The following is a 24,786-nucleotide window of genomic DNA, read 5'->3' as shown; positions in this document are numbered from 1 at the left end:
TCCACAGACTCACAGAATCTGTTTGGAATCACCTTTACCTGACCTGCTAAAGCTATCTCATGTCCCCTTCATGTCCATCTGCGTTTCCCTTTTTAGTGTTCTCCACACCCCTTCTACCCCTTGAGGAGCTCAGCCTCTTTCCCCTGAGACATGACTCCATCCTGACCAGAGCCTCAATGACCCTCATCAGCCAGGGTTCCCTCATCCCTCCAGTCTCGCTATTCACTCTAACAAGGACAGGCTGATCCTGAGCCTTCACAAACTCAGTTTTAAAGCCGCTCACTTGCCAGGTGTCTGTTCACTTGGGAACACCCTCCTGTTCTACACCTCTATTCATTCCCTGACCCCTTCCATCCTCCCTCAGTTCAGTCTGCTCACTGCTCTGAACATCAGAAATAGCAGCGAGGAGGCTGTTCAGCCCCTCACACCTGCTCTCCCATTGAATAAGATCAAAACCACCTCACTGTGCTACAGATACAAAGGACGTGACAGAAGTGGGGGTGGGAGAGGAGGGGAGTTGTGATGTTGATCAGGGAGAACATCACCACAGCACTCAGAGAGATCCTTGTGGGGATAAAACATTTGTTTGTGACAGGAGGCAGAGGGTGGTGCCATGGTCGGTAATTTTATGGATGTGAGGTGAGAGTGGAAAATATTGAAGAGCTGAAGAGAAACATTTTCCTCAGGGAAGAAGGAAAAAGGTGAATTTGAACAGGTCTTGCTGAAATCATATTCATCTAATTATCAAACAATTAATCACATCATCCTATTTCTTTTATGATCTGATATACAGTCTAATACGCTAATGATTTGGATGAGAATGTGGGTGAGCTGATCAGTGAACTTGCAGATGGTGGACAGTGAAGGTGTTTAATTAACATTTGAACATACCGTATGACCATCACATACAGAAGCTCAATGGCCCATCGAGTCTGCTCGGCTATTTCAACCTGGCAGATCCAATTTTCCTCTTTGCCCCAATCTCCTGCCCTTTCCCTGTATCCCTTCATGTCCAGACCAGTCAAAAATCTATCAACCTCTGCCTTAAATAGAAAGACCTGACCTCCACAGCTGCCTGTGGCAAAAAATTCCACAGATTCACCACCCTCTGGCGAAAGAGATTCCTCCTCATCTCCATTCTGAAAGGACGCCCCTCCATCCTGAGGCTGTGTCTTCTGGTTTTCGACTCTCCCACCACAGGAAACATCCTCCACACATGCACTCTGTCAAGGCCTTTCACCATTTGAAGGTTGCAATGAGGCCACCCCTCATTTTCTGAATTCAGTGAACGCTGACACAGAGCTCCTGTGACAAGCCGTTCATTCTTGGGAACCTCCTTTGAAGTCTCTCTGTTTCAGCACATTCTTTCTGAGATAAGAGGCCCAAACCTGCTCACAATACTCCAAATGAGCCTCACCAACGCTTCATAAACATCACATCTTGCTTTCATACACTAGTCCTCTTGAAATGAATGCTGACGTTGCATTTGCCTTCCTCACCGTAGAGTCAACCTGCAAATTAACCTTTAAATAATCCTACACCAGGACTCCCAAGACCCTTTCCACCTCAGATTTTTGTTTGTTGCTTCAGACTCCATCATCCAAAGCTGAGTCAGAGTGGATGTGCAGGGTGTTTCCTGTCGTGGGCTGTCTGGGACCAGTGGTCACCTTCTCAGATTGGAAGGACTCCTCTTCGGAACAGAGGTGAGGAGGAATTTCTTTCCCCATATGTTTGTGGGTGTGTGGGCTGTATTCCCTGGAGTTCAGGAGAATGAGGGGGGATCTCACAGAAACACTCCAAATGTTAAAAGGCCTGAACAGATTAGTTATGGCAAAGTTATTTCCCGTGGTAGGGGAGTCTAGGACAAGAGGGCACGACTTCAGGATTGAAGGACGTCAGTTTGGAACTGAGATGCGGAGAAATTTCTTTAGTCAGAGGTGGTAAATCTGTGGAGTTCGTTGCCACGAGCGGCTGTGGAGGCCGAGTCATTGGGTGTGTTTAAGGCAGAAAGAGATGCGCTTTTCTTGATTAGCCAGGGTATCTAAGGGTGTGGGGTGAAGGCAGGGGAGTGGGGATGACTGGAAGAATTGGATCAGCCCATGATTGAAGGAGCACACTCGATGGGCTGAATGGCCTACTGCTCCTATGTCTTATGGTTTTAAGACACTCTCAGCATTTCAGGAACAGCTTCTTCCACTCACCATCGGATTTCTGAACGGACAATGAACCCACGAACACCTCCTCAGTATTTTCCCTCTCTCTTGTCATTACTTTTTAAATGTATTTTAATATATTCTCATTGTAATTTATAGTTTTTATTACTGTGTATTGCAATGTCCTGCTGGCACAAAACAACACATTTCACCACTGATGCTGGAAATATTGAACCTGATTCTGACACACAAACCACACAGCTGGGCTCCGGCTCCCACATACCCCCCTGGTGCCTCTCTGCCCACTCAGAGGCTCTCGGCCTGAGGCTCTAACTGTGGGAACATTTGCCCTTTCAATTCCCGTCTGAGGGGGTGCATCTGTTCACTGTGGAGTTCTATATTCGATGGAGAGCACTGAATGGGAAGGAAGGTTTGAATACAAGAATACAGATCTCCTCTGAAGGTATTTGGGGTCCTGGTGAGAGCGGACATGGAACACTGTGTACAGGTCCGGTCTCCCTCCCAGAGTCAGCCTGTGGGATGAGGGGAATGAAAAGGTTTCCCAGATTGATTTGGGGGCTGAGGTCGTGACCTGAGAGAGATTATACTGACCAGGACTGTCTCACAATTAGAGAAATCAGTGGTCTCACTGGCACAGACACAGTCTCACAGAACATTGACAGGTTGATGTTTCCCCTGTGGGTGTGGAACTGGGGGTCAGAGACTGGAGATGAGAGGCCACCTCAGCAAGTCTGATGAGGAGAGATTTCCTCACCCTCAGTGTGGTGAACCTTTGGAAGTGTCTCCACGAGGTTTTTAAATTCAAACGGCAAGTTTAGGGGCTCAGCGATGACGGGAACTTGGGAGGAAAGTGGCACTGAGGTCAAAGATCAGCCATGCTCCGAGTGAAGGGCAGAGCCGGCGCAAGGAGCCGAATGGCCACGCCGGCTCCTGTCTCGTTCACCCTCGCCCTCAGTCTACCGGATTGCACAGGAGAGAGGTGAGGGAACCAGAGATCCGTCAGCAGTCGCTGCGGGGCAGCTCCGGTTTCCCGGCGGCAGGAGGCGGGTTTCGGAGGCAGCTGCGGGCAACAGGCCCCGATCCACCGGGGAGAAAGGCCGGGCACCCTCCGTGCACCTGAACCATCTCATGCGAATCCCGCCAGTTTCTCCATCTCCGCAGTCGGAACCCCGGCCCGTGTTGCACCTTTGCCCGAGGAGCTGCCCCCGATCTCCGGCCTCGCCCCGGGTCCAGTCGGTCCCGGTTCCAACACCGGACCGCGTTCCGTTCCGGGCGCTCTGCGTCCCGCCCACTGGCCCCGACCGCAGCCAATGAGAGGCGGCCTCTCCCAACACTGCTCGCTGATTGGCTGTGAGTGTGGCTGAGAACGAAGTTCCCGAAACTCGAGCTCAAAGTCCATTTTATCATCAGAGTTCCGAAATGTCAGCACATACAACCCTGGGATTTAATTTCCTGCGGCCACACTGAGAAAATCTATACAATAGTAACAGGATCAATGACAGATGAAACGGTGTGCAGAAAACAACAAACTGTACAAATACAAACAAATAAATAAAGAAGATGAAATGACAGGGTAAAGAGTCTTTCACTGCGTGACTCTGGTTGTGGGACCATCTCAATGGACGGGCAGGTGTGAGTATTTATCCCCTATTGTTGAAGAGCCCGATCTTTGGGGGCTAGTAACTCTTCTTGAACCCGATGCTGCGAGTCCTGAGGCTCTTGTACCTTCTGCCTGATGGCAGCAGCGAGGAGAGAGCACGGCCTGGGTGGTGAGGATCTCTGATGATGGACGCTGCTTTCCTACGGCAGCATTTCATGTCGGTGTGCTCAGTGGTTGGGAGGGCTCTCCCTGTGATGTACTGGGCCGAATCCACTACCTTTTGTAGCTGCATCGCACTCTCGATGTGAACCCTGTGTTAATGAAATGGGTTACATTCATTCAGACCAGCACGTTGACCACAGGTCTATCAGGCAGCGGTCAGCACGGAATGCCCCGCAGTTACTGCAGGACAACGATTGGATGTACCCGGTGCGGTGGTTCCCTGAGCGACAGTCCGGACGATCAGCAGATCTCACCAAGACCTCGCCCGGCCGGCGGTGAGAGGAGCCCTCCCGGTCTGATCCTTGCTGCACACCGGAGCATCACTCCCTCAGCGCGCTGCCCCGAGATTGATGCAGTGGAGATGAGACCGTCTCTCAGCTCTTTGCGGACGGTGAAGAGAACGTGGAGAAAGATGCGAGGGCCTGTGCCACGGCAGCCGAGTGACACTGATCTTCAGGCTGTTCCCAGGACGCTCAGGAAAACGGACAGGGTTCCTCTGCCACTGGGCAGGGCGGGGCCGGATTGGGTGAGGAAGCCTCTCTATTATTGTAGTAGTGAACCACCCCAGGGGTCACATGAGTGGCAACGGTCTGATCAGTTTTAATGAATGTAAAAGAACACCGAGAATATTGTTATGGTGAATAAAGTTTATTTTGATATAAAAAAGAATGCAACTTGTGGTCTGTGTCCAGAGTGAGGGAGACCAGGATTTCCATCGGAGCCGGGACGGAAATGGGTGAAGTCAGGGAGGGCCGTGGAAAGCAGAACGTCACTGAAAAACTGAATGCTTTCCACCCGGTGACATATAACATCCAGTCCAGTGCCTTTTTCCTGCAGCCACAGGTCACCACCCGTCTCCCCACCGCAAAATATTCTCCTCACATCCCGGTTTCGTAGCATGAACTAATTTAACAGTTGCTTTAAATGTTTACTTAACCACCATTTTACACCCCAGTCTGACTCTCTTTAGACCTGGAGAAAAAAGTAAAAAAAGAGCTGCTGGAGGAACTGAACGGGCCAGGCAGCATTTTTCAGGAGGAATGGACAATCGACACTTTGGGTTGAGACGGCCCAGATGAAAGATCTCGACCCGGAAATTTGACTGATCATTTCTCTCCACAGATGCTACCTGACCCACCCAGTTGCTCCAGCATCTTGTTTCTTACTAGAGCTTCTATCATCTGCATTTCTTGTGCCTCTCCTCTGTTTTGGTCCTGCCTTTGAATGACCCCTTCATGTTCTTCTTAATCCCATCACACCTACTGGGGCTCCAGCCGCAACAGCGGCTCCCCAGAGGCCTCTGTCCTGGGCCGAAGGTTGTTCAGCCCTGTGGCTTATCCTTTCCCCACACGACTTCAATCGTCTCCCAGGCAAAGGTCCTTCCTGTCCCAGGGATGAGGTCTTTGGAGATTCAGCTGACGTTCACTGTTTTTACAGGATGGGGTGTTTACCCCATGACCTCATTTTGCTGCCGGCCTTGGGCAGTCTATGGCCAAGTTTCCGACTTGTCTAATGTGATTCTGATCCCACCCTCAGGTGGAAATGGCAGCGTTTCCTTCCCACTGAGGACGTGGATAACGCCCTGGTTCAGATTTTTACCGATATCTGTCGGTGTTTCATTTCGGAAGATCAGTCTGCTCTGCTTTCTGGCCTGTTTGGGTTTGAGCTAAGATAAGGGGCTTTGACGTTCAACTTGGAAATGTTGTGTCAGCCCATCAGGATGGTGGAATCGGGAGAAGGTTCTAGAGAAGGCCGGGCGGAGAGGTTTTTGTGCGGACACTGGTGTGGGTCGAGGTCTTTATGGCGGGAGCTGGGAGAAGACAGGAGGGAAGGTGACTGAGGATGCCGTCCCCGTTGCACAATGTTGTTCATGGAGTTGAATGGCTTCAGGGAGAAGGGACCTGTGCTCCCGAGGGAGAGTCCGTTTGTTCGAGATGGATTTCGAGAGACATTCGGAAGGTGGTGTGTGGTTTCACACAGACCGCGGGTCCAACGTGTGAGTAAAGACAACTTCAGGATGAGCACCAACTTACGTACAATTTATGATGGGCCCTTGTGTTTCTTTTCTTTGATAACTGTTTAGTTGATAAACATTCATTAATATCTTTCATTATAATCGTATGCAGTGTATTTATGCCGCCGGGTGATTGCATGGGAACAGCAAGTCACACAGATCGGGGTTCGGGTCAGGGGACCCAGTCATATCTACCCTAGAGATACAGAGAGTGGGAGAAGTGTTTTTCTCGCCGCTGAGTCCGGTGGCTGTTTGCGAGGAGCTCCAGACACGCCCAGTGAAGCGGTTTCACCGGCAACAACACAACGTTCATTCCCGAGACCGCAGCGCCTCTAGTGGGAAACCGCGGTACTGCGCCGCCCCGGTGGACAATCCCGAGACCGCAGCGCCTCTAGTGGGCAGTCGCGGTACCGCAGCGCCCCGGTGGACAATCCCGAGACCGCAGCGCCTCTAGTGGACACCCCCGGTACCGCAGGGTTCAGCAACTCCCCGAAAGTGAAAGGACCCTGAACCCGGAAGTACCGGGAGTTAGCATGGCTTCCAAAGTTCAGTTCGAAAGTTTGACAGAGGAGGTAATTTGTCCCATTTGCCTGGATTTCTTCACCGATCCGGTTATACTGGAATGTGGACACAACTTCTGCCGTTCCTGTATCACTCGGTGTTGGGAAAGGGAGGAGAGAAACTCCTGCCCGGAATGTAGAGAGGAGTTTGCAGACCGCAGCCTCAGGATCAATCGGGCCTTGGCAAATCTGTCTGAGAAAGCTCGAAAACTAAACCTGAATCTCAAAGGGAAGGAAAGTAAACTTCACTGCGAGGAACACGAGGAAGAACTGAAGCTGTTTTGTGAGACGGACAAGAAACTGCTCTGTCTGATCTGTAGAGATTCGCGGGAACACAGGGAGCACCGCTTCCTGCCGATTAAAGAAGCTGTTGAAGACTATAAGGTAAAATCAAACCGATTTTGATTACCTGATGTTTTTTCATTTTATATTTATTTGTATATGACAATCAATTGGCTCGACTCAGCACTGCATCTTTATTGTCTAATTCCTTCACTCTCTGTCTCCCAGGAACGGGTTAAATCTGCGTTAGACTCTCTCACAGAAAAGAAACGCGAGCTCGAGGACGTGGAGCGGCAACAGAAAGAGAAGGTTTCTGCAGTTCGGGTGAGGCTTCCTGAGCAGGATTTCCAATGATATTGTGTAGTTTTGTTTCCTTTAATGCCGAGTAGCAGAGTATCGCAGCTCCAGAGACCTGGGTTCGATCCTGACCTCTGGTGCTTTCCGCGTGGAGTTTGCATGTTCTCCTTGAGATCACAGTGGGCCGGCATTGCCAAGAAATCTAGATGAATGTATAATTCGGGGCTGTAATTAACCCTGTGATGGCGGGTGGTCTGTGAACCAGGTGGGAGTTGATGGATCAGTGAGGAAGAATCGGTTTCAGGGAGACGTGAATGAATGGGAGTGAATATCTGAGAAATAGCATAGGGTCAGTGGGCTGAATGGTCTCCTTCAATGTCACAGGGAAATACTTTACAGCCAAATAATAAACTAGCCTCTCCTTTCATTCAACAGGAACAGTCACACAGTGTTCAGTCCCACATCACATCCCAGTTTGATGAACTGCGCCGCATTATCACCGAGAAAGAGCAGCGTGCACTCCGAGATCTCAGGGAAGAGGAGGAGAGGATTCTGAATGCGATGGAGAAAAATCTTCAAAAGATTCAAGAGAATTTAATTTCTATCCGGGAGAAAATGTCAAAGTTACAGGAACAGATGGATCAACAAGACAATGTGACATTCCTCATGGTGAGAGATTTCAGTTTGTTTCTGTAAAAGTGCACTGTCTCAAAATGATGTATTTTAACTCAGTGTGGTATTTACAGATACTATTATTGTAAACATATTTAAACGTGACAGATGTTTTGACTGTTGTGTTCCCCAAACCGGCCTCCCACAACATTCGTACATCACAGGACAGTCTGCAACCTTCTCGGGAATGAGTTACTCTGATCAGAGCACTGAGCCGGTGATCGTTTCTGTGATTCCCACGTATAATATCCCCTGAGACTCAGAGTAACACCCAGTTACAGTCACAGGCTGTGAGTGTGTCTGGTGTGGTGGGTGTGAGGGTCACTCTGTCGATCAGTGGGAACTGAGGTTGAATTTCACATTGTGACCCACACATCAGATTAAACATCCACAATGTCTGTAAAAAGTATTCACCACCCCCCCTCCCCCAGATTGGAAGTTTCATTGTTTTTCATGTTTCATTGTCTCAAAGTGAAAACAGATCTCTACATTAATCTAAATTAATTAGAAATATCAAACAAAATAAATTCATCCCCTTGAAGTCAGTATTTAGTAGATGCATCTTTGGCAGCAATTACAACCTTGAGCCAGTGTGGATCGGTCTCTATCAGCTTTGCACATCCGGACACTGCAATCTCTCCCCATTCTTCTTTACAAAACTGCACACGCTCTGTCAGACTGCACGGGGATCGTGAGTGAACAGCCCTTGTCAAATCCAGCCACAGTTCTCAATGGATTGAGACTGGACGCTGACTCGGCCACTCCAAGACATTAACTTTGTTCATTTTAAGCCATTCCTGTGTAGCTTTGGCTTTATACATGGGGTCATTGTCTTGCTGGAAAACAAATCTTCTCCCAAGTCACAGTTCTCTTGCAGAATACATCAGGTTTTCCTCCAGGATTTCCCTGTATTTTGCTGCAATCTTTTTATCCTCTACCATAGAAGTCTTCCAGGGCCTGCTGCAGTGAAGCATCCCCACAGCGAGATGCAGCCACCACCCGCTTCACGGTAGGGTGTGTTTTTGATTATGTGCAGTTTTTCCCTTGCGCCTAAAATAGCATTTAGACTGATGGCCGAAAAAGCTCAATTTTGGTTTCATCAGACCATAGAACCTCATGCCAGCTGACTTCAGAGTCTCCCGTGTCCCTTCTGGAAACTCTTGCTCAGATTTCAGGAGGTTTTCTTCAACAGTGGCTTTCGGCTTTCTCTTTGCCACTCTTTGTGACGGGTGAACGATTGTTGTATATGTAGTCTCTCCCTTCTCAGTCATTGGAGCTTGTATCTCCTCCAGAGTTGTCATAGGTCTTTTGGTGGCCTCCGGCACTAGTCCTTCTTGCATGGTCATTCAGTTGACAGCCTGTTCTAGACATATTTACAGCTGTGCCATATTGTTTCCATTTCTTGATGATTGACTTAATTCAGTGAATTTGAAATTCTCTTTGTCCATCTCCTGAATTGTGCTTTTCAATAACCTTTTCGCAGAGTCGCTTGGAGTGTTCTTCTGACTTCATGGTGTAGTTTTTGCCAGGGTACTGACTCACCAGCAGTTGGAGCTTCCAGATACAGGTGTATTTTTACTACAATCAATTGAAACACCTTCACTGTACACAGGTCTCTAAAAACAGATCCCCATTGAAACGATTATGTGAATTCTAAAACCAGTTGGCTGCACGAGTGATAATTTGCTGTGTTGTATTAAAGGAGGATGAGTTCTAATGCAATTAATTATTTTGTATTTTAATTAATTTAGATCACTTTGTGGAGATCTGTTTTCACTGAGCCACAAAAGAGTTTTTCTTCTGATCAGCATTAAACAAGCCAAATTAAATCCACTGTGAAATAATGTTTTAAAACAGTAAAAGATGAAAACAAGTGAATACTTTTTAATAGACTGTACATCCAGCTTGTAACAGGTTTGTTGTTTTACAGACAATTGCACTGCCTTTCTTTTTCAGATTTATTCTTCATCGGATTATATCCCATTTCACACAATAGAGAGGTCTTTCAACCCTTCTTCTGCTATCAACTTCTCTGCTTCACAAGCAACCTCCCACCTATCACCACTGCTGGCAACAGTGCCAGAACTCCATAAGAACATTAGAATTATGTCAGGAACAGGGGCAGGATTGGACCCAAATGCAGGACGCAGACACTGAAGTACTAGGGGTAGGACAGCATGGGGATGCCATGGTATGTGAGGGGCGAGGAAGGCAGGAGGATCCCAGAGTTCAGGCGAGGCAGGCAGGAGGATTCCTCATGGCAGGCTGCATGGATCCCAGGCAGGGCCACCTCCCAGGCAGAAACACAGAGGCCCAGGCCAGTCACAGACACCTGGGCAGGTGCAGGGTACAACCCTTAGGTAGCAATAGGTGGAAAGGGCAGAAACCCCCACCAGGCCAGTCACAGACACCTGGGCAGGTGCAGGGTACAACCCTTAGGTAGCAATAGGTGGAAAGGGCAGAAACCCCCACCAGGCAGCAGCAGTCTGGCCAGACCTGCCCGACAGAGGCAACAGGTTGGAAGGGACAGAACCCCCCACCAGGTAGCAGCAGTCCAGCTGGACCTGCCCGACAGAGGCAAGGGATCAGAAGGAAACTGCATCCAGGGTGAGCAGCAGGACTACCGTGATACACCGGTAAATTGGGAAAGGCAACCAACAGCATAGCAGCACAAGCAAGGAGAATAAAGCAGAACAGCAGGACCAGCACACAGGAGAAGCAGGGGAACAAGACCAACCAGATAGAGCATATACAGAACAGTCCAGCAACCAGGGCAGAGCAGGATTCCAAGCAGGGCACAGCCAGGATTTAGAGCCAGCAGTCCAGGTTCAGAGCAGGACAACCCCACAACTAGGCTCACTCCCCGAACCCCTTATAAACACCTGCCCCCTAATAGGCAACAGGTGTACCTCCTTAAGCCAAGATGATCCAATGGCTCTGTGTGACAGGAGGGCTGGCTTCAAGGCCCAGATCCCGAAGCCTGCGGACCGGAGCAAGACCTGGAATGCGGGCTCCGGACCAGACCCTAACAAATTAGGAGCAGGAGTAGGCCATCTGGACCATCGAGCCTGCTCCACCATTCAACAGGATCATGTCTGATCCTATCGATCATGGACTCATCTCCACCTACCTGCCTTTTCCCCATAACCCTTAATTCTCCAACTTCCGTCCTGTCAGTTATGAGATAATTATCAACTTTCTCCCGGGTTCTGTGCCCCTTGTTACGGTCTCCCTTTTCTCCGTGTGTGTCAGTGAGAGAGAGCTGGGAGGTGGGAAATTTCAATAACTTGGCTCAAATTCATGATATTGGGATGCACACCGTCAGTCAATTGAGATCTGTGTTTTATTTATTTCAGGAGGAAGCTCGTCGGAAGAGGAGGTAGGACATGGTCTTTACTGAAACACAGTGTGGATTTGTAAAATAGTTCAAATATCACTGATGCTCAGTTTATGACCAGCTGTGTAATATTTACAGGATCAGTGATGATGTCCAGGTGCTGACAGTGACAAATGGCGCCCTACCTGTTGAAAAATTCGATCACCCCTTTTTGTTGAACACAACGTTGAGAGAAATGTCTGATACAATTAAGCGAGGTAAACATTTACAGTTTCCTTTCTCCACGTTTGTGAACAATTTTAAGTGATACTTCCTATCAGATACCTTCTTCTTTAGGCCTTTGACTCTTCCACCTATCACATCTCAGCTTCTCACATCATTCCGCCTCCCCACACCATCTGCCTTCTATCTCACCTGGACTCTCCAATCACCCTACAACTTTGTCCGATGATTTCACCGCTTTCCAAATGTGCTGTTATCACATCTGTGATAACTGACTCTAGCATTTTCCCCACCATTAATGTCATGCTAACCGGTCTATAATTCCCTGGTTTCTCTTCCCCTCCTTTTTTAAAAAAGTTGGGTTACATTAGCCACCCTCCAATCCTCAGGAACTAATCCAGAATCTAAAGAATTTTGAAAAATTATCACTAATGCATCTACTATTTCTTGGGCTACTTCCTTAAGCACTCTGGGATGCAGATCATCTGGCCCTGGGGATTTATCTGCCTTTAATCCCTTCAATTTACCTAACACCACTTCCCTACTAACATGTATTTCCCTCAGTTCCTCCATCTCACTAGACCCTCGGTCCCCTACTATTTCCTGAAGATTGTTTATGTCCTCCTTAGTGAAGACAGAACCAAAGTAGTTATTCAATTGGTCTGCCATGTCTTTGTTCCCTATGATCAATTCACCTGTTTCTGACAGTAAGGGACCTACATTTGTCTTGACCAATCTTTTTCTTTTCACATATCTATAAAAGCTTTTATAGTCAGTTTTTATGTTCTCTGCCAGCTTTCTCTCATAATCTTTTATCCCTTTCCTAATTAAGCCCTTTGTCCTCCTCTGCTGGTCTCTGAATTTCTCCCAGTCCTCAGGTGTGCCGCTTTTTCTGGCTAATTTGTATGTTTTTTCTTTGGACTTGGCACTATCCCTAATGTCCCTTGTCAGCCACGGGTGCACCACCTTCCCTGGTTTATTCTCTTGCCAAACTGGGATGAACAATTGTTGTAGTTCATCCATGCGATCTTTAAATGCTTGCCATTGCATATCCACCGTCAACCCTTTAAGTATCATTTGCCAGTCTATCTTAGCTAATTCACGTCTCATACCTTCAAAGTTACCCTTCTTTAAGAAGAATTCGACCATATTATGGTCACTCTTACCCAAGGGGCCTTGCATGACAAGATTGCTAACTAATCCTTCCTCATTGCTCAATACCCAATCTAGAAGGGCCTGCTCTCTAGTTGGTTCCTCGACATGTTGGTTCAGAAAACCATCCCACATACATTCCAAGAAATCCTCTTCCTCAGCACCCTTACCAATTTGGTTCACCCAATCTATATGTAGATTGAATTCACCCATTATAACTGCTGTTCCTTTAAAGCACGCATTTCTAATTTCCTGTTTAATGCCATCCCCAACCTCACTACTACTGTTAGGTGGCCTGTACACAACTCCCACCAGCGCTTTCTGCCCCTTAGTGTTATGCAGCTCTACCCATATCGATTCTACATCCTCCAGGCTAATGTCCTTCCTTTCTATTGCGTTAATCTCCTCTCTAACCAGCAATGCTACCCCACCTCCTTTTCTTTCCTGTCTATCCCTCCTGAATATTGAATATCCCTGGATGTTGAGCTCCCATCCTTGGTCACCCTGGAGCCATGTCTCTGTGATCCCAACTATATCATATTCATTAATAACTATCTGCACATTCAATTCATCCACCTTGTTACGAATGCTCCTCGCATTGACACACAAAGCCTTCAGGCTAGTTTTAGCAACGTTCTTAGCCCTTATACAATTCTGTTGAAAAGTGGCCCTTTTTGATTTTTGCCCTGGATTTGCCTGCCTGCCACTTTTACTTTTCACCTTACTACTTTTTGCTTCTACCCTCATTTTACACCCCTCTGTCTCTCTGCCCTTGTTCCCACCCTCCTGCCACATTAGTTTAAATCCTCCTGAACAGCAGGATTTCCTTGACTTATTTCTATTTTCCTCTTCCTCGACCATAACATCCTGGTTTCCTTCTCCTTGCCAACTCAATTGAAACCCTCCCTAACAGCTATATTAAACAATCCCGCCAGGATATTAGTACCCTTTGAGTTCAGGTGTAACCCATCGTTTCTGTATAAGTCATGCCTCCCCCAAAATAGATCCCAGTGATCTAAGAATTTGAAGCCCTGTCCCCTGCACCAGTTACTTAGCCACACATTCATCTGCTTAATTCTGCTATTCTGACAATCATTAGTGCGTGGCTCTGGCAGTAATCCTGAGATTATTACTCTGGAGGTCCGGCATTTCAATTTTCTTCCTAGCTCCCGGTAATCTTCCTTCAGGACCTCCTCTCTTTTTCTGTCTATGTCATTGGTACCAACATGTACCAAGACTTCTGGTTGCTCGCCCTCTCTCCTGAGAATACTCTGGACCCGATCCGAGATATCTTGTACCCTGGCACCAGGGAGGCAACAGACCATTCAGGTATCCTTGTCCGGCTCGCAGAATCTCTTGTCTGTTCCCCTCACAATGGAATCCCCAATAACGACGACATTTCTCCTTGCTCTCTTGTTCACGGCACTGGGCAGAGTGCCAGAGTCCCGTTTGTTGTTACATCCTATCGAAAGGACAGACTGATGGGCAGAGGGGATGAGGTGGCTCTGCTGGTGAGGGATGAAATTCAGTCCCTTGCGAGGGGTGACATAGAATCAGGAGATGTGGAGTCAGTATGGATAGAACTGAGAAATTGTAAGGGCAAAAAGAACCTAATGGGAATTATCTACAGGCCCCCAAATAGTAGCCTGGATATAGGGTGCAAGTTGAATCAAGAGCTAAAATTAGCATGTCGCAAAGGTAATACTACAGTTGTAATGGGGGATTTCAACATGCAGGTAGACTGGGAAAATCAGGTGGTACTGGACCCCAAAAAAGGGAGTTTGTGGAGAGCTTCTGAGATGGATTCTTAGAGCAGCTTGTACTGGATTGCCTGTTAGGGCAATTCTGGATCTAGTATTGTGTAATGAACCAGATTTGATAAGCAAACTCGACGTAAAGGAGCCATTAGGACGTAGTGACCATAATATGATAAGTTTTCATCTACAATTTGAGAGGGAGAAGGGAAAATCGGATGTGTCAGTATTACAGCTGAACAAAGGGGACTATGGAGCCATGAGAGAGGAGCTGGCCAAAGTTGGTTGGAAGGATACTCTCGCAAGAATGGCAGTGGAACAACAATGGGGATAATTTCTGGGAATAATACAGAAGGTGCAGGATCAGTTCATTCCAAAGAGGAAGAAAGATCCTAAGGGGAGTAAGGGGCGACCATGGCTGACAAGAGGAGTCAAGGACAGTATAAAAATAAAAGAAGAAGTATAACATAGCAAAGATAAGCGGGAAGCCAGAGGATTGGGAAACTTTTAAAGAGCAACAGAAGATAACTAAAGAGGCAATACGGGAAGAAAAGATGAGGTACGAAGGTAAGCTAGCCAGGAATATAAAGGAGGATAGTAAAAGCTTCTTTAGGTATGTGAAGAGAAAAAAATTAACTAATTTACTAATTTAAATTAACTAAGATCAAAATTGGGCCCTTGAAGGCAGAAACGGGTGAATTCATTATGGGGAACAAGGAAATGGCAGATGAGTTGAACAGGTACTTTGGATCTGTCTTCACTAGGGAAGACACAGACAATCTCCCAGATGTAATAGTGGCCAGAGGACCTAGGGTAACGGAGGAACTGAAGGAAATTCACATTAAGCAGAAAATGGTGTTGGGTAGACTGATGGGACTGAAGGCTGATAAATCCCCAGGGCCTGATGGTCTGCATCCCAGGGTACTTAAGGAGGTGACTCTAGAGATCATGGAAGCATTGTTAATCATTTTCCAATGTTCTATAGATTCAGGATCAGTTCCTGAGGATTGGAGGGTAGCTAATGTTATCCCATTTGTTAAGAAAGGAGGGAGAAAGAAAACAGGGAACTATAGACCAGTTAGCCTGACATCAGTGGTGGGGAAGATGCTGGAGTCAATTATAAAAGATGAAATAACGGCACATTTGGATAGCAGTAACAGGATCGGTCCGAGTCAGCATGGATTTTTGAAGGGGAAATCACGCTTGACTAATCTTCTGGAATTTTTTGAGGATGTAACTGTGAAAATGGACAAGGGAGAACCAGTGGATGTAGTGCACCTGGACTTTCAGAAATCCTTTGATAAGGTCCTACATAGGAAATTAGTTGGCAGGTAGGAAACAAAGAGTAGGGATTAACGGGTCCTTTTCAGAATGGCAGGCAGTGACTAGTGGGGTACAGCAAGATTCAGTGCTGGGACTGCAGCTATTTACAATATACATTAATGATTTAGATAAAGGGATTAAAAGTAACATTAGCAAATTTGCAGATGACACAAAGCTGGGTAGTAGTGTGAAATATGAGGAGAATGTTAGGAGAATGCAGGGTGACTTGGACAGTTTGGGTGAGTGGGCAGACGTATGGCAGATGCAGTTTAATGTGGATAAATGTGAGGTTATCCACTTTGGTGGCAAGAACAGGAAGGCAGATTACTATCTAAATGGTGTCAAGGTAGGAAAAGGGGAAGTACAACAAGATCCAGGTGTTCTTGTACATCAGTCACTGAAAGTAAGCATGCAGGTACAGCAGGCAGTGAAGAAAGCTAATGGCATGTTGGCCTTCATAACAAGGGGAGTTGAGTATAGGAGCAAAGAGGTCCTTCTGCAGTTGTACAGGGCCTTGGTGAGACCACACATGGAGTATTGTGTTCAGTTTTGGTCTCCAAATTTGAGGAAGGACATTCTTGCTATTGAGGGAGTATAGCGTAGGTTCACAAGGTTAATTACTAGGATGGTGGGACTGTCATATGTTGAAAGATTGGAGCGACTGGGCTTGTATACACTGGAATTTAGAAGGATCAGAGGGGATCTGATTGAGACATATAAGATTATTAAGGAATTGGACACGCTAGAGGCAGGAAACATATTCCCGCTGATGGGTGAGTCCAGAGCTAGAGGCCACAGTTTAAGAATAAGGGGTAGGCCATTTAGAACAGAGTTGAGGAAAAACTTTTTCACCCAGAGAGTTGTGGATCTATTGAATGCTCTGCCTCAGAGGCAGTGGAGGCCAATTCTCTAGATGCTTTCAAGAAAGAGTTAGATAGAGCTCTTATAGATAGCGGGGTGAAGGGATATGGGGAGAAGGTAGGAACGGGGTACTGATTGTGGATGATCAGCCATGACCACATTGAATGGCGGTGCTGGCTCAAATGGCCGAATGGCCTACTCCTGCACCTATTGTCTATTGTCTATTGTGATCTAGATAAACTCCTCCACTGTTCACTATACCACCAATTTTGCTGTCATCTGCAAACTCACTAACCATGCCAACTATATTCTCTCCCAAATCGTTAGTACCTATGAACAGTGGACCCTGAACTGATCCCCATGGTAACACCACTGATCACAGTGACCCAGTCTGGACAACACCTCTCCACCACCACCCTCTGTCTCCTAACCCCAGTCAACTTTACATCCAATTGGATAGCTCACCGTGAATCCCACGTGATCAAACCTTCTCTGTGAGCCTTCCTCATGGAACCTTGTCAAAGTTCATGTCTATTGCCCTATTCTCAACAGTCCTTTCTGTCCCCTCATCAAAGAAAAATTAATTAAATTTGTGAGTCACTATTTCCCGGGTATAAACAGTGTTGACTATCCTGACTCAGTCCCTGCCTTTCCAAATGCTGGTAAATCTGTCTCTCAGTGTCCATTCCAGTAATTGTCCCACCACTGATATTAGGCTCAGTGGCCTGGAGTTCCCAGTCTTGACCTTCCCATCCTTCTGAACTCCAGACAACACCTGAGCCACCCTCCTGTCTTCCAGCAGCTCACCTGGGGTGAAACGTGAAGCAAATTTATCCTCCAGGGCCCTGGAATTGGTTCCCCAGTCTGGAGGTATCAGACAGAGCAGATCACGGTCTGGGGCTCATCCACCTCTAATACCTCCAGCACCTTCGCTTCTGCACTGTGACATGTTCCGGGACATTATTGTCCATTTTCCTTAATTCCTCAGCTTCCGTGACCCTCTCCCTGGGAAATATTCATTTAAAACCTCCCCCCTCTCCTTTATCGATGACCACATTGTCCCTCAGGGTGACCTGTTCGAGTCGGGGTGTCATACATTTGGCCCAATGACCATGCCGACTGTGTTGCCCAGCGAGCTGGTGATATCTGCCCACGTTTGGTCCAAAACCCAATAAAACTCTTCAATCCATGTGCAATCCACTGTAGGTTCTTTTAAACGTTGCTTATTTCCAGCAGCTCATTCCAAATATGCACCACCCTGTGTGTGAAGAAAAGTTCCTGATGTCCCTTTTAAATCCATCGCCTCTGATCATAAACCTTTGCACTCCTGTTCTTCACACTCCCTCCCTGGGGAAAATCCCTAATGTGGAGGGGATGGGGACCGGAGTGACAGGGCTGAGGAAGGGGAAAATCCCTAATGTGGAGGGGATGGGGACCGGAGTGACAGGGCTGAGGAAGGGGCAGTTGATACACAAGTTGATGCATTGTGTAGTGGGACTGTGAGGAAGAACAGACAGATGATGGGGCAGAATCGCAGTCGGTGGGATGAGCTGCAGTCAAACAGGGGGCAAAATCAGAAAGAGTGACCGATACAGGTCTCTGTCACTAGGGACAGAGAATAATGTAGATGATCTTGTAGCATAGTTAGAGACGTGTGACATCGTGGACATCACTGAATCGTGGCTGAGAGAAGATCATAGTTGGGAGCTGAACATCCAAGGATACACATTGCATCGAAAGGACCGGCAGGTAGGCAGAGTGGGTGTGGTGGCTCTGATGGTAAAAATTGAAATCAAATCCTCAGAAAGAGGTGACACGGGATTGGAAGGTTTGGATTCTTGTGGGTCGAGCTAAGAGACTGCAAAGGTAAAAAGACCCTGTTGGGAGTTAGACACATTCCTCCGAACAGTAGCCTGGATATGGGATATACATTACAATGGGATATAGAAAAGGCATGTAATACGGGCAATATTACAATAGCTATGGGGAATTTCAATATGCAAGTGGGTTAGTAATGTCTGTTTGGTGCTAGATTCTAAGAGATGGAAGTTGTAGAATGCCGATGAGAAGGCTATTTAGAACAGATTGGATGTTGTTTAATGAACTGCATTGTATTAGGGAGCTTAAGGTAAAGGAACCCTCAGTAGGTAGTGATTGTAATATCATAGAACTCACCCTGCAGATTAACAGGGAGGAGATAAAGTCAGATGTATTAGTGTGACAGGGGAGTAAAGGGAATTACAGAGGCATCAGACAGGAGCTGGCCAAAGCTGATGGGAAGGAGGCACCTTCAGGGATGGTTCAAAGTTCAAAGTAAAATTATTATTAAAGTACATACACGTTACTATATACAACGATGAGATTCATTTTCTTGTGGGCATACTCAGTAAATCCCATAACCATAATAGAAGCAATAAAAGACTGCATTAACGGGGAGGACAACCAGTGACAACAAACACACAAAAAAATAATAAAATCTCATCATCAAGAATATGGGAAGAAGAGTCCTTAACAGAGAATCCGTAGATTGTAACCACTGAACATTACAGCACAGAAACAGGCCTCTTGGCCCTTCTTGACTGTGCCGAACCATTTTTCTGCCTAGTCCCACTGACCTGCACCAGAACCATATCCCTCCATACACCTTTCATCCACGTACCTGTCCAAGTTTTTCTTAAATGTTGAAAGTGAGCCCGCATTTACCACTTCATCTGACAACTCATTCCACACTCCCACCACTCTCTGTGTGAAGAAGCTCCCCCCAATGTTCCCTTTAAACTTTTCCCTCTTCACCCTTAACCCATGTCGTCTGGTTTTTTTTCTCCCCTAGCCTCAGTGGAAAAAGCCTGCTTGCATTCACTCTATCTATACCCAACATAATTTTATATACCTCTATCAAGTCTCCGCTCATTCTTCTACGCTCCAGGGAATGAAGTTGTAACCTATTCAACCTTTCTCTGTAACTCAGTTTCTCAAGTTCCGGCAACATCCTTGTAAACCTTCTCTGCACTCTTTCAACCTTATTAATATCATTCCTGTAATTAGGTGACCAAAACTGCACACAATACTCCAGATTCGGTCTCACTAATGTCTTATACAACCTCACCGTAACATTCCAACTCTTATACTAAATACTTTGATTTATAAAGGCCAATATCCCAAAAGCTCTCTTCACTACCCTATATACCTGTGTGCCACTTTTAGGGAATTTGGTATCTGTATTCCCAGATCCCTCTGTTCTACTGCACTCCTCAGTGCCCTACCATTTACCTTGTATGTTCTACCTTGGTTTGTCCTTCCAAAGTGCAATACCTCATACTTGTCTGTATTAAACTTCATCTGCCATTTTTCAGCCCATTCCTCCAACTGGTCCAAATCCCTCTACAAGCTTTGAAAACCTTCCTCACTGTCCATTACACCTCCAATCTTTGTATCATCAGCAAATTTGCTGATCCAATTTACCACATTATCATTCAGATTATTGATATAGATGACAAATAACAATGGACCCAGCACTGATCCCTGTGGCACACCACTAGTCACAGGCCTCCACTCAGAGAAGCAATCCTCCACTACCACTCTCTGGCTTCTCCCATTGAGCCAATGTCTAATCTAATTTACTACCTCACCATGTGTACGTAGTGACTGAATCTTCCTAATTAACCTCCCATGCGGGACCTTGTCAAAGGCCTTACTGACGTCCATGTAGACAACATCCACTGCCTTCCCTTCATCCACTTTCCTGGTAGCCTCCTCGAAAAACTCTAATAATTAGAATGGTTAAACATGACCTACCACGCACAAAGCTGTGCTGACTCTCCCTAAAGTCCTTGTCTATCCAAATTCTTATAGATCCTATCTCTTAGTACTCCTTCCAATAATTTACCTGCTACCAACGTCAAATTTACCGGCCTATAATTTCCCGGATTACTTTTAGAGCCTTTTTTAAGCAACGGAACAACATGAGCTATCCTCCAATCCTCCGGCACTTTACCCGTAGATATTGACATTTTAAATATATCTGCCAGGGCCTAGTCTCCTTCAAGGTCCGAGGGAGTACCCTGTCAGGTCCTGGGAATTTATCTACTCTGATTTGCCTCAAGATAGCAAGCACCTCCTCCTCTTCAATCTGTATAGGTTCCATGACCTCACTACTTCTTTGTCTTATTTCCACTGACTCCTTGCCAGTTTCCTTTGTAAATACAGACGCAAAAAAACCCCTATTTAAGATCTCCCCCATTTCTTTTGGTTCCATGCATAGCCGACCACTCTGATCTTCAAGAGGACCAATTTTATCCCTTACTATCGTTTTGCTCTTAATATACCCATAGAAGCCCTTCACCCTGACTGCCAAAGCTTCCTCATGCCTTCTTTTATCCCTCCTGATCAAAAAGGAGAGGAATTTTTAAATTGGAGCAGGAGGCTGAGGGTGACGGGGTAAAGGAATCTCAGAGAGAAGTTGTTTTTTTTACACTGCCCAGGGAAAAGAGGCTAGACTGCGCAGGCGAGGTTCTTGTTTCTTCTTCCTGATGGCAGCAACGAGAATAGAGTGTGGCCTGGATGGTGGGGTCCCTGACGATGGGTGCTGCCCTGTGATGACAGCAGATTAGCAATGGCTGGTGTTTCTGGTGGCAATTCGGAAGATACATCCCAAATGAAAAAGGAATTCTAAAGGGAGAATGAGGCAACTGTGGCTGAAATAAAAGCAAGAGAGGGCATACAATACAGCAAAAAAAATTAGTGGTAAGTTAGAGGATTGAAAGCTTTTAAAAACCAACGGAAAGCAACTGAAAAAGTAATAAGGAGAGAAAGGATGAAATATGAAAGTTAGCTAGCAAATAATATAAAAGAATCTTTCAGAAGATTTTCAGATATATAAAGAGTAAAAGAGAGGTGAGAGTCAATATTGAATTGTTGGAAATGATTAGGGCAGTTAGTAATGGAGAACAAAGAAATGGCAGACAAACTTAATAACTATTTTTCATCAGTCTTCTCTGTGGAAAATTATACCAAATGCCAGAAGTTCAACAGCTTCAGGGAGCAAAATTGAATGTAATTGCCATTACTGGGAAGAGGGTGCTTGGGAGCCTGAAAGGTAGATGAGTCACCCAGGCCAGATGGAGTATGCTCCAGGTTTTTGACAGAGGTTACTGAAAGAATTATGGAGCTATTACTAATGACCTTTCAAGAATGATGAGATTCTGCAATGGTTCGAGAAGACTTGAAAATTGCAAATGTCACTCCACTCTTTAAGAAGGGAGGGAGGTAGAAGAGAGGAAATTATGGGCAAGTCAGCCAGATGTCAGTGGTTGTGAAGATGTTGTGGTCCATTATTAAGGATGATGTTTCCGGGTACTTTGAGGGCAATGATAAAATAAGCCAATGTCAGCATTGATTCCTTAAGGGGAGTAATGTTCAATCAGCTTCGTGGGTCTGGCAATTGAGACAGGAAATGCACTGACTTTGAATAGGTATATTAACAATTTATTTACAAACAGTAAAAATTCAACCAAACATTCATGTTGCCCAAGTTACAGACAATACAAAGCTGAATATTCAACAAATATACATATATTCAACAAACATACTTAGTTTAAAGTTCAGACAGAGTTTACCTTCTCAATTGTCTTGTGCACCTGCCTTAAACAAAGGAAGAAGAGAGCAAGCCCTTTCTATTTGCTATTTTATATGCCCAGGATGTGATATTCGTTGCAACCATGGCTGCATTTCTCCTGGCTCTCTTCTGCTGTCTTCTGGTTGTTCTTTCCATCTCCAGAATACAAAGTGACAGACACACATTCTGGAGCAAACCTGCGGGTTCGTAACACACTACCATTGATAGAAAATCGACTGGCAGAAGTCAAAGAATAGCAATCAAGTTGACCTATTCTGGTTGGCTGCCTATGACTAGTGGTTTTCTGCAGGGTTTGGTGTTAGGACTGCTTTGTTTCATTTTGTATGTCAGTGAGTTGGATGATGGAATTGATGGCTTTGTGGCAAAGTTTGCAGATGTTTCGAAGAGAGATGGTGGGGCAGGTAGTGTTGGTGAAACAGAGTCTGCAGAACCACTTGGATAGATTGGGAGAATGAACAAAAGAAGTGACAGATGAAATATAATGCAGGGGTGTGTACGGCCATGCACTTTGGTAGAAGAAATAAAGGTGAAGACCATTTTAAAAGTGGGGAGAAGATTAAAAGATCAGAGGTGCAAAGGGATTCCCTCAATTTAACTTGCTGGTTGAGTTTGAGGTAAGGAAGGGAAATGGATTGCTAGTATACATTTCCAGAGGACTAGAATATAAGAGCAAGGATGTGGTGCGTGACTTTATAAGGCATTGGTCGGACTACGCATGGAATATTGTGAGCAGTTTTGGGCCCCTTGGATGGCAAGGTGGAGATGCATTTCCAGCAAAGGAGGTGTAAGGGGCTCCTTCCCTCCGCTACCTTGCAGGTCACTGTTGGGAAAGGTGTTAGAAGCTGCTTAGCTCCCCAGTCAGTGTGACATGAAGCCATGCGAGTAGGTGGTTGATCATCGTATGAGCAGCTGGTGCATACCACAAGTCCTGGATATGCAATCATTGATGCCAGGCAATCTCTGAAGAGTATCGATAATGGCTGGGATCACTCGTCTTGTGAACACACTGCCCAGAAGAAGGCAATGGAAAACTTCTTCTGTAGAAATATATGCCAAGAACAATCATGGTCAAGTATTGAAAAATGAGGTGAGATCTCATGGAAACCTATCAAATATTGAAAGGCCTGGAGTGGATGTGGAGGGATGTTTCCTATAATAGGAGTGTCTAGGACCAGAGGGCACTGCCTCAAAGTACAGAGACATCCCTTTAGATCAGAGATGAGAAGGAATTTCTTTTACCACAAAGCGGCAAATCTATGGAATTCATTGCCACAGACGGATGTGAAGTAATTGAGTATATTTCACGTGGGCTCTTGATTATTAGTCAGGGCATCAAGGTTTGTGGGGAGAAGGCAAGAGAGTGGCGTTGAGAGGGATAATAAATCAGCCAATGTGGAACATCTGAACGAACTCGATGGGCCAAATGTTCCAGTTCTGCCCCTGTGTATTATGGTCTTATAGTCTTCACCATATGCCCCTCATGATCAATTCACCTCTCATTCTCCTATGTTGTAGAGAGTAAAATCCTAGTCTACTCACCCACTCGTCACTCATTCCCGAGTTCAGGCAACATCCTGATAAATCTTTTCTGTCTGTTTCAACCAACAACCAATTCAGACATCGAAAGTTTTGAGAGGAGATAATTTCACTTGGGTCCACTGCCCAAGTAGAAAAGGGAGCAGCAGGTCACTGCAGAGAAATACAGCTTTGACCACTGACCATTCTGTTTTTGGGATTGATTAGCAAGAGCAAATTAAGGAAGGCAGAGGAAAGCAGAGCAGCCATTGTGTGAGTGGACAGAGTCAGAGAGGTGATCTTGAGGCTTCAGCTCTTTGAGGCTTCAGCCAGAGAAAGCGAAATATAAAAAAGAAGTAGAAAAGCTCAAGGTTATTTTTTTCTCCTTCCCTCCTTTATGTCTCCTCGACTAGCTCAGTAGAGATGCCATGCAGGATGGTGCAGTACTCTGCTCCTTTTGAGGTTATGTGGGAAGCATAGAGAATTCCAGTGTCCCTGATGACTACAACTGTGAGACGTGTGTCCAGCTGCAGCTTCTAACAATCCGTGTTAAGGAGATGGAGCTGGAACTGGATGTACTCAGGATCATTTGGGAGGCTGAGGCGGTGATAGAGAGGACACATAGAGAGGTAGTTACACCCAATGTGCAGGACACAGGAAACTGGGTGACAGTCGGGAAGGGGAATGGGGTTAAGGAACTAGTGCAGAGTACCCCTGTGGCCCTCCCCCTCAACAAAATACACACTTTGGATACTGTTGGGGGTGTTGACCTAATAGAGGAGAGTCACAGCTGGCACTGAGTACAGCTCTGTGACTTAGAAGGGAGAGGGAGTAAAAGCACATTAGTTAGACGATTGGACAGGAAGTTCTGTGGGTGAGAATGAGATTCCTGGCTGGTATGTCACCTCCTGGCTGCCATGACATGGGACATCTCGGATTGAATCCTCAGCATTCTTAAGTGGGAAGTGAACAGCCAGAGATTGTGGTCCATGTAGGCATCAATGATATGGGTAGGACAAGTGACGGGACATAGGGAGTGTTCAGAGTCAGGTGCTAATTTAAAAGTAAGGACCTCCAGGGTTGTAATCTCAGGATTGCTACCCCTGCCTTGTGCTAGTGAAGCTAGAACTAGGAAGATTATATAGTCAAGTGACTTTTATTGTCAT

At 46.1% G+C, this 24,786-nt stretch overlaps 1 protein-coding gene across 1 annotated transcript in view; it reads left to right on the top strand.

The window, feature by feature from the left end:
* Nucleotides 1-6,492: 6,492 nt before the first annotated feature.
* The window catches only part of LOC132394735 (zinc-binding protein A33-like), a 31,299-nt gene continuing 13,005 nt past the window's right edge, over nucleotides 6,493-24,786 (top strand). Inside the window, exons 1-5 of the mRNA XM_059971131.1 lie at nucleotides 6,493-6,954; nucleotides 7,081-7,176; nucleotides 7,585-7,818; nucleotides 11,178-11,200; nucleotides 11,297-11,415. Coding sequence (XP_059827114.1) covers nucleotides 6,544-6,954; nucleotides 7,081-7,176; nucleotides 7,585-7,818; nucleotides 11,178-11,200; nucleotides 11,297-11,415 — 883 coding nt within the window. The 5' untranslated portion in view covers nucleotides 6,493-6,543. The remainder of the gene's footprint in view (nucleotides 6,955-7,080; nucleotides 7,177-7,584; nucleotides 7,819-11,177; nucleotides 11,201-11,296; nucleotides 11,416-24,786) is intronic.

Source organism: Hypanus sabinus, chromosome 5 (genome assembly GCF_030144855.1).
Source record: "Hypanus sabinus isolate sHypSab1 chromosome 5, sHypSab1.hap1, whole genome shotgun sequence".
NCBI classification, from domain to species: Eukaryota; Metazoa; Chordata; class Chondrichthyes; order Myliobatiformes; family Dasyatidae; genus Hypanus; species Hypanus sabinus.
Note: the sequence above shows the minus strand (reverse complement) of the source record. Positions and strands in the feature narration are given on the sequence as shown.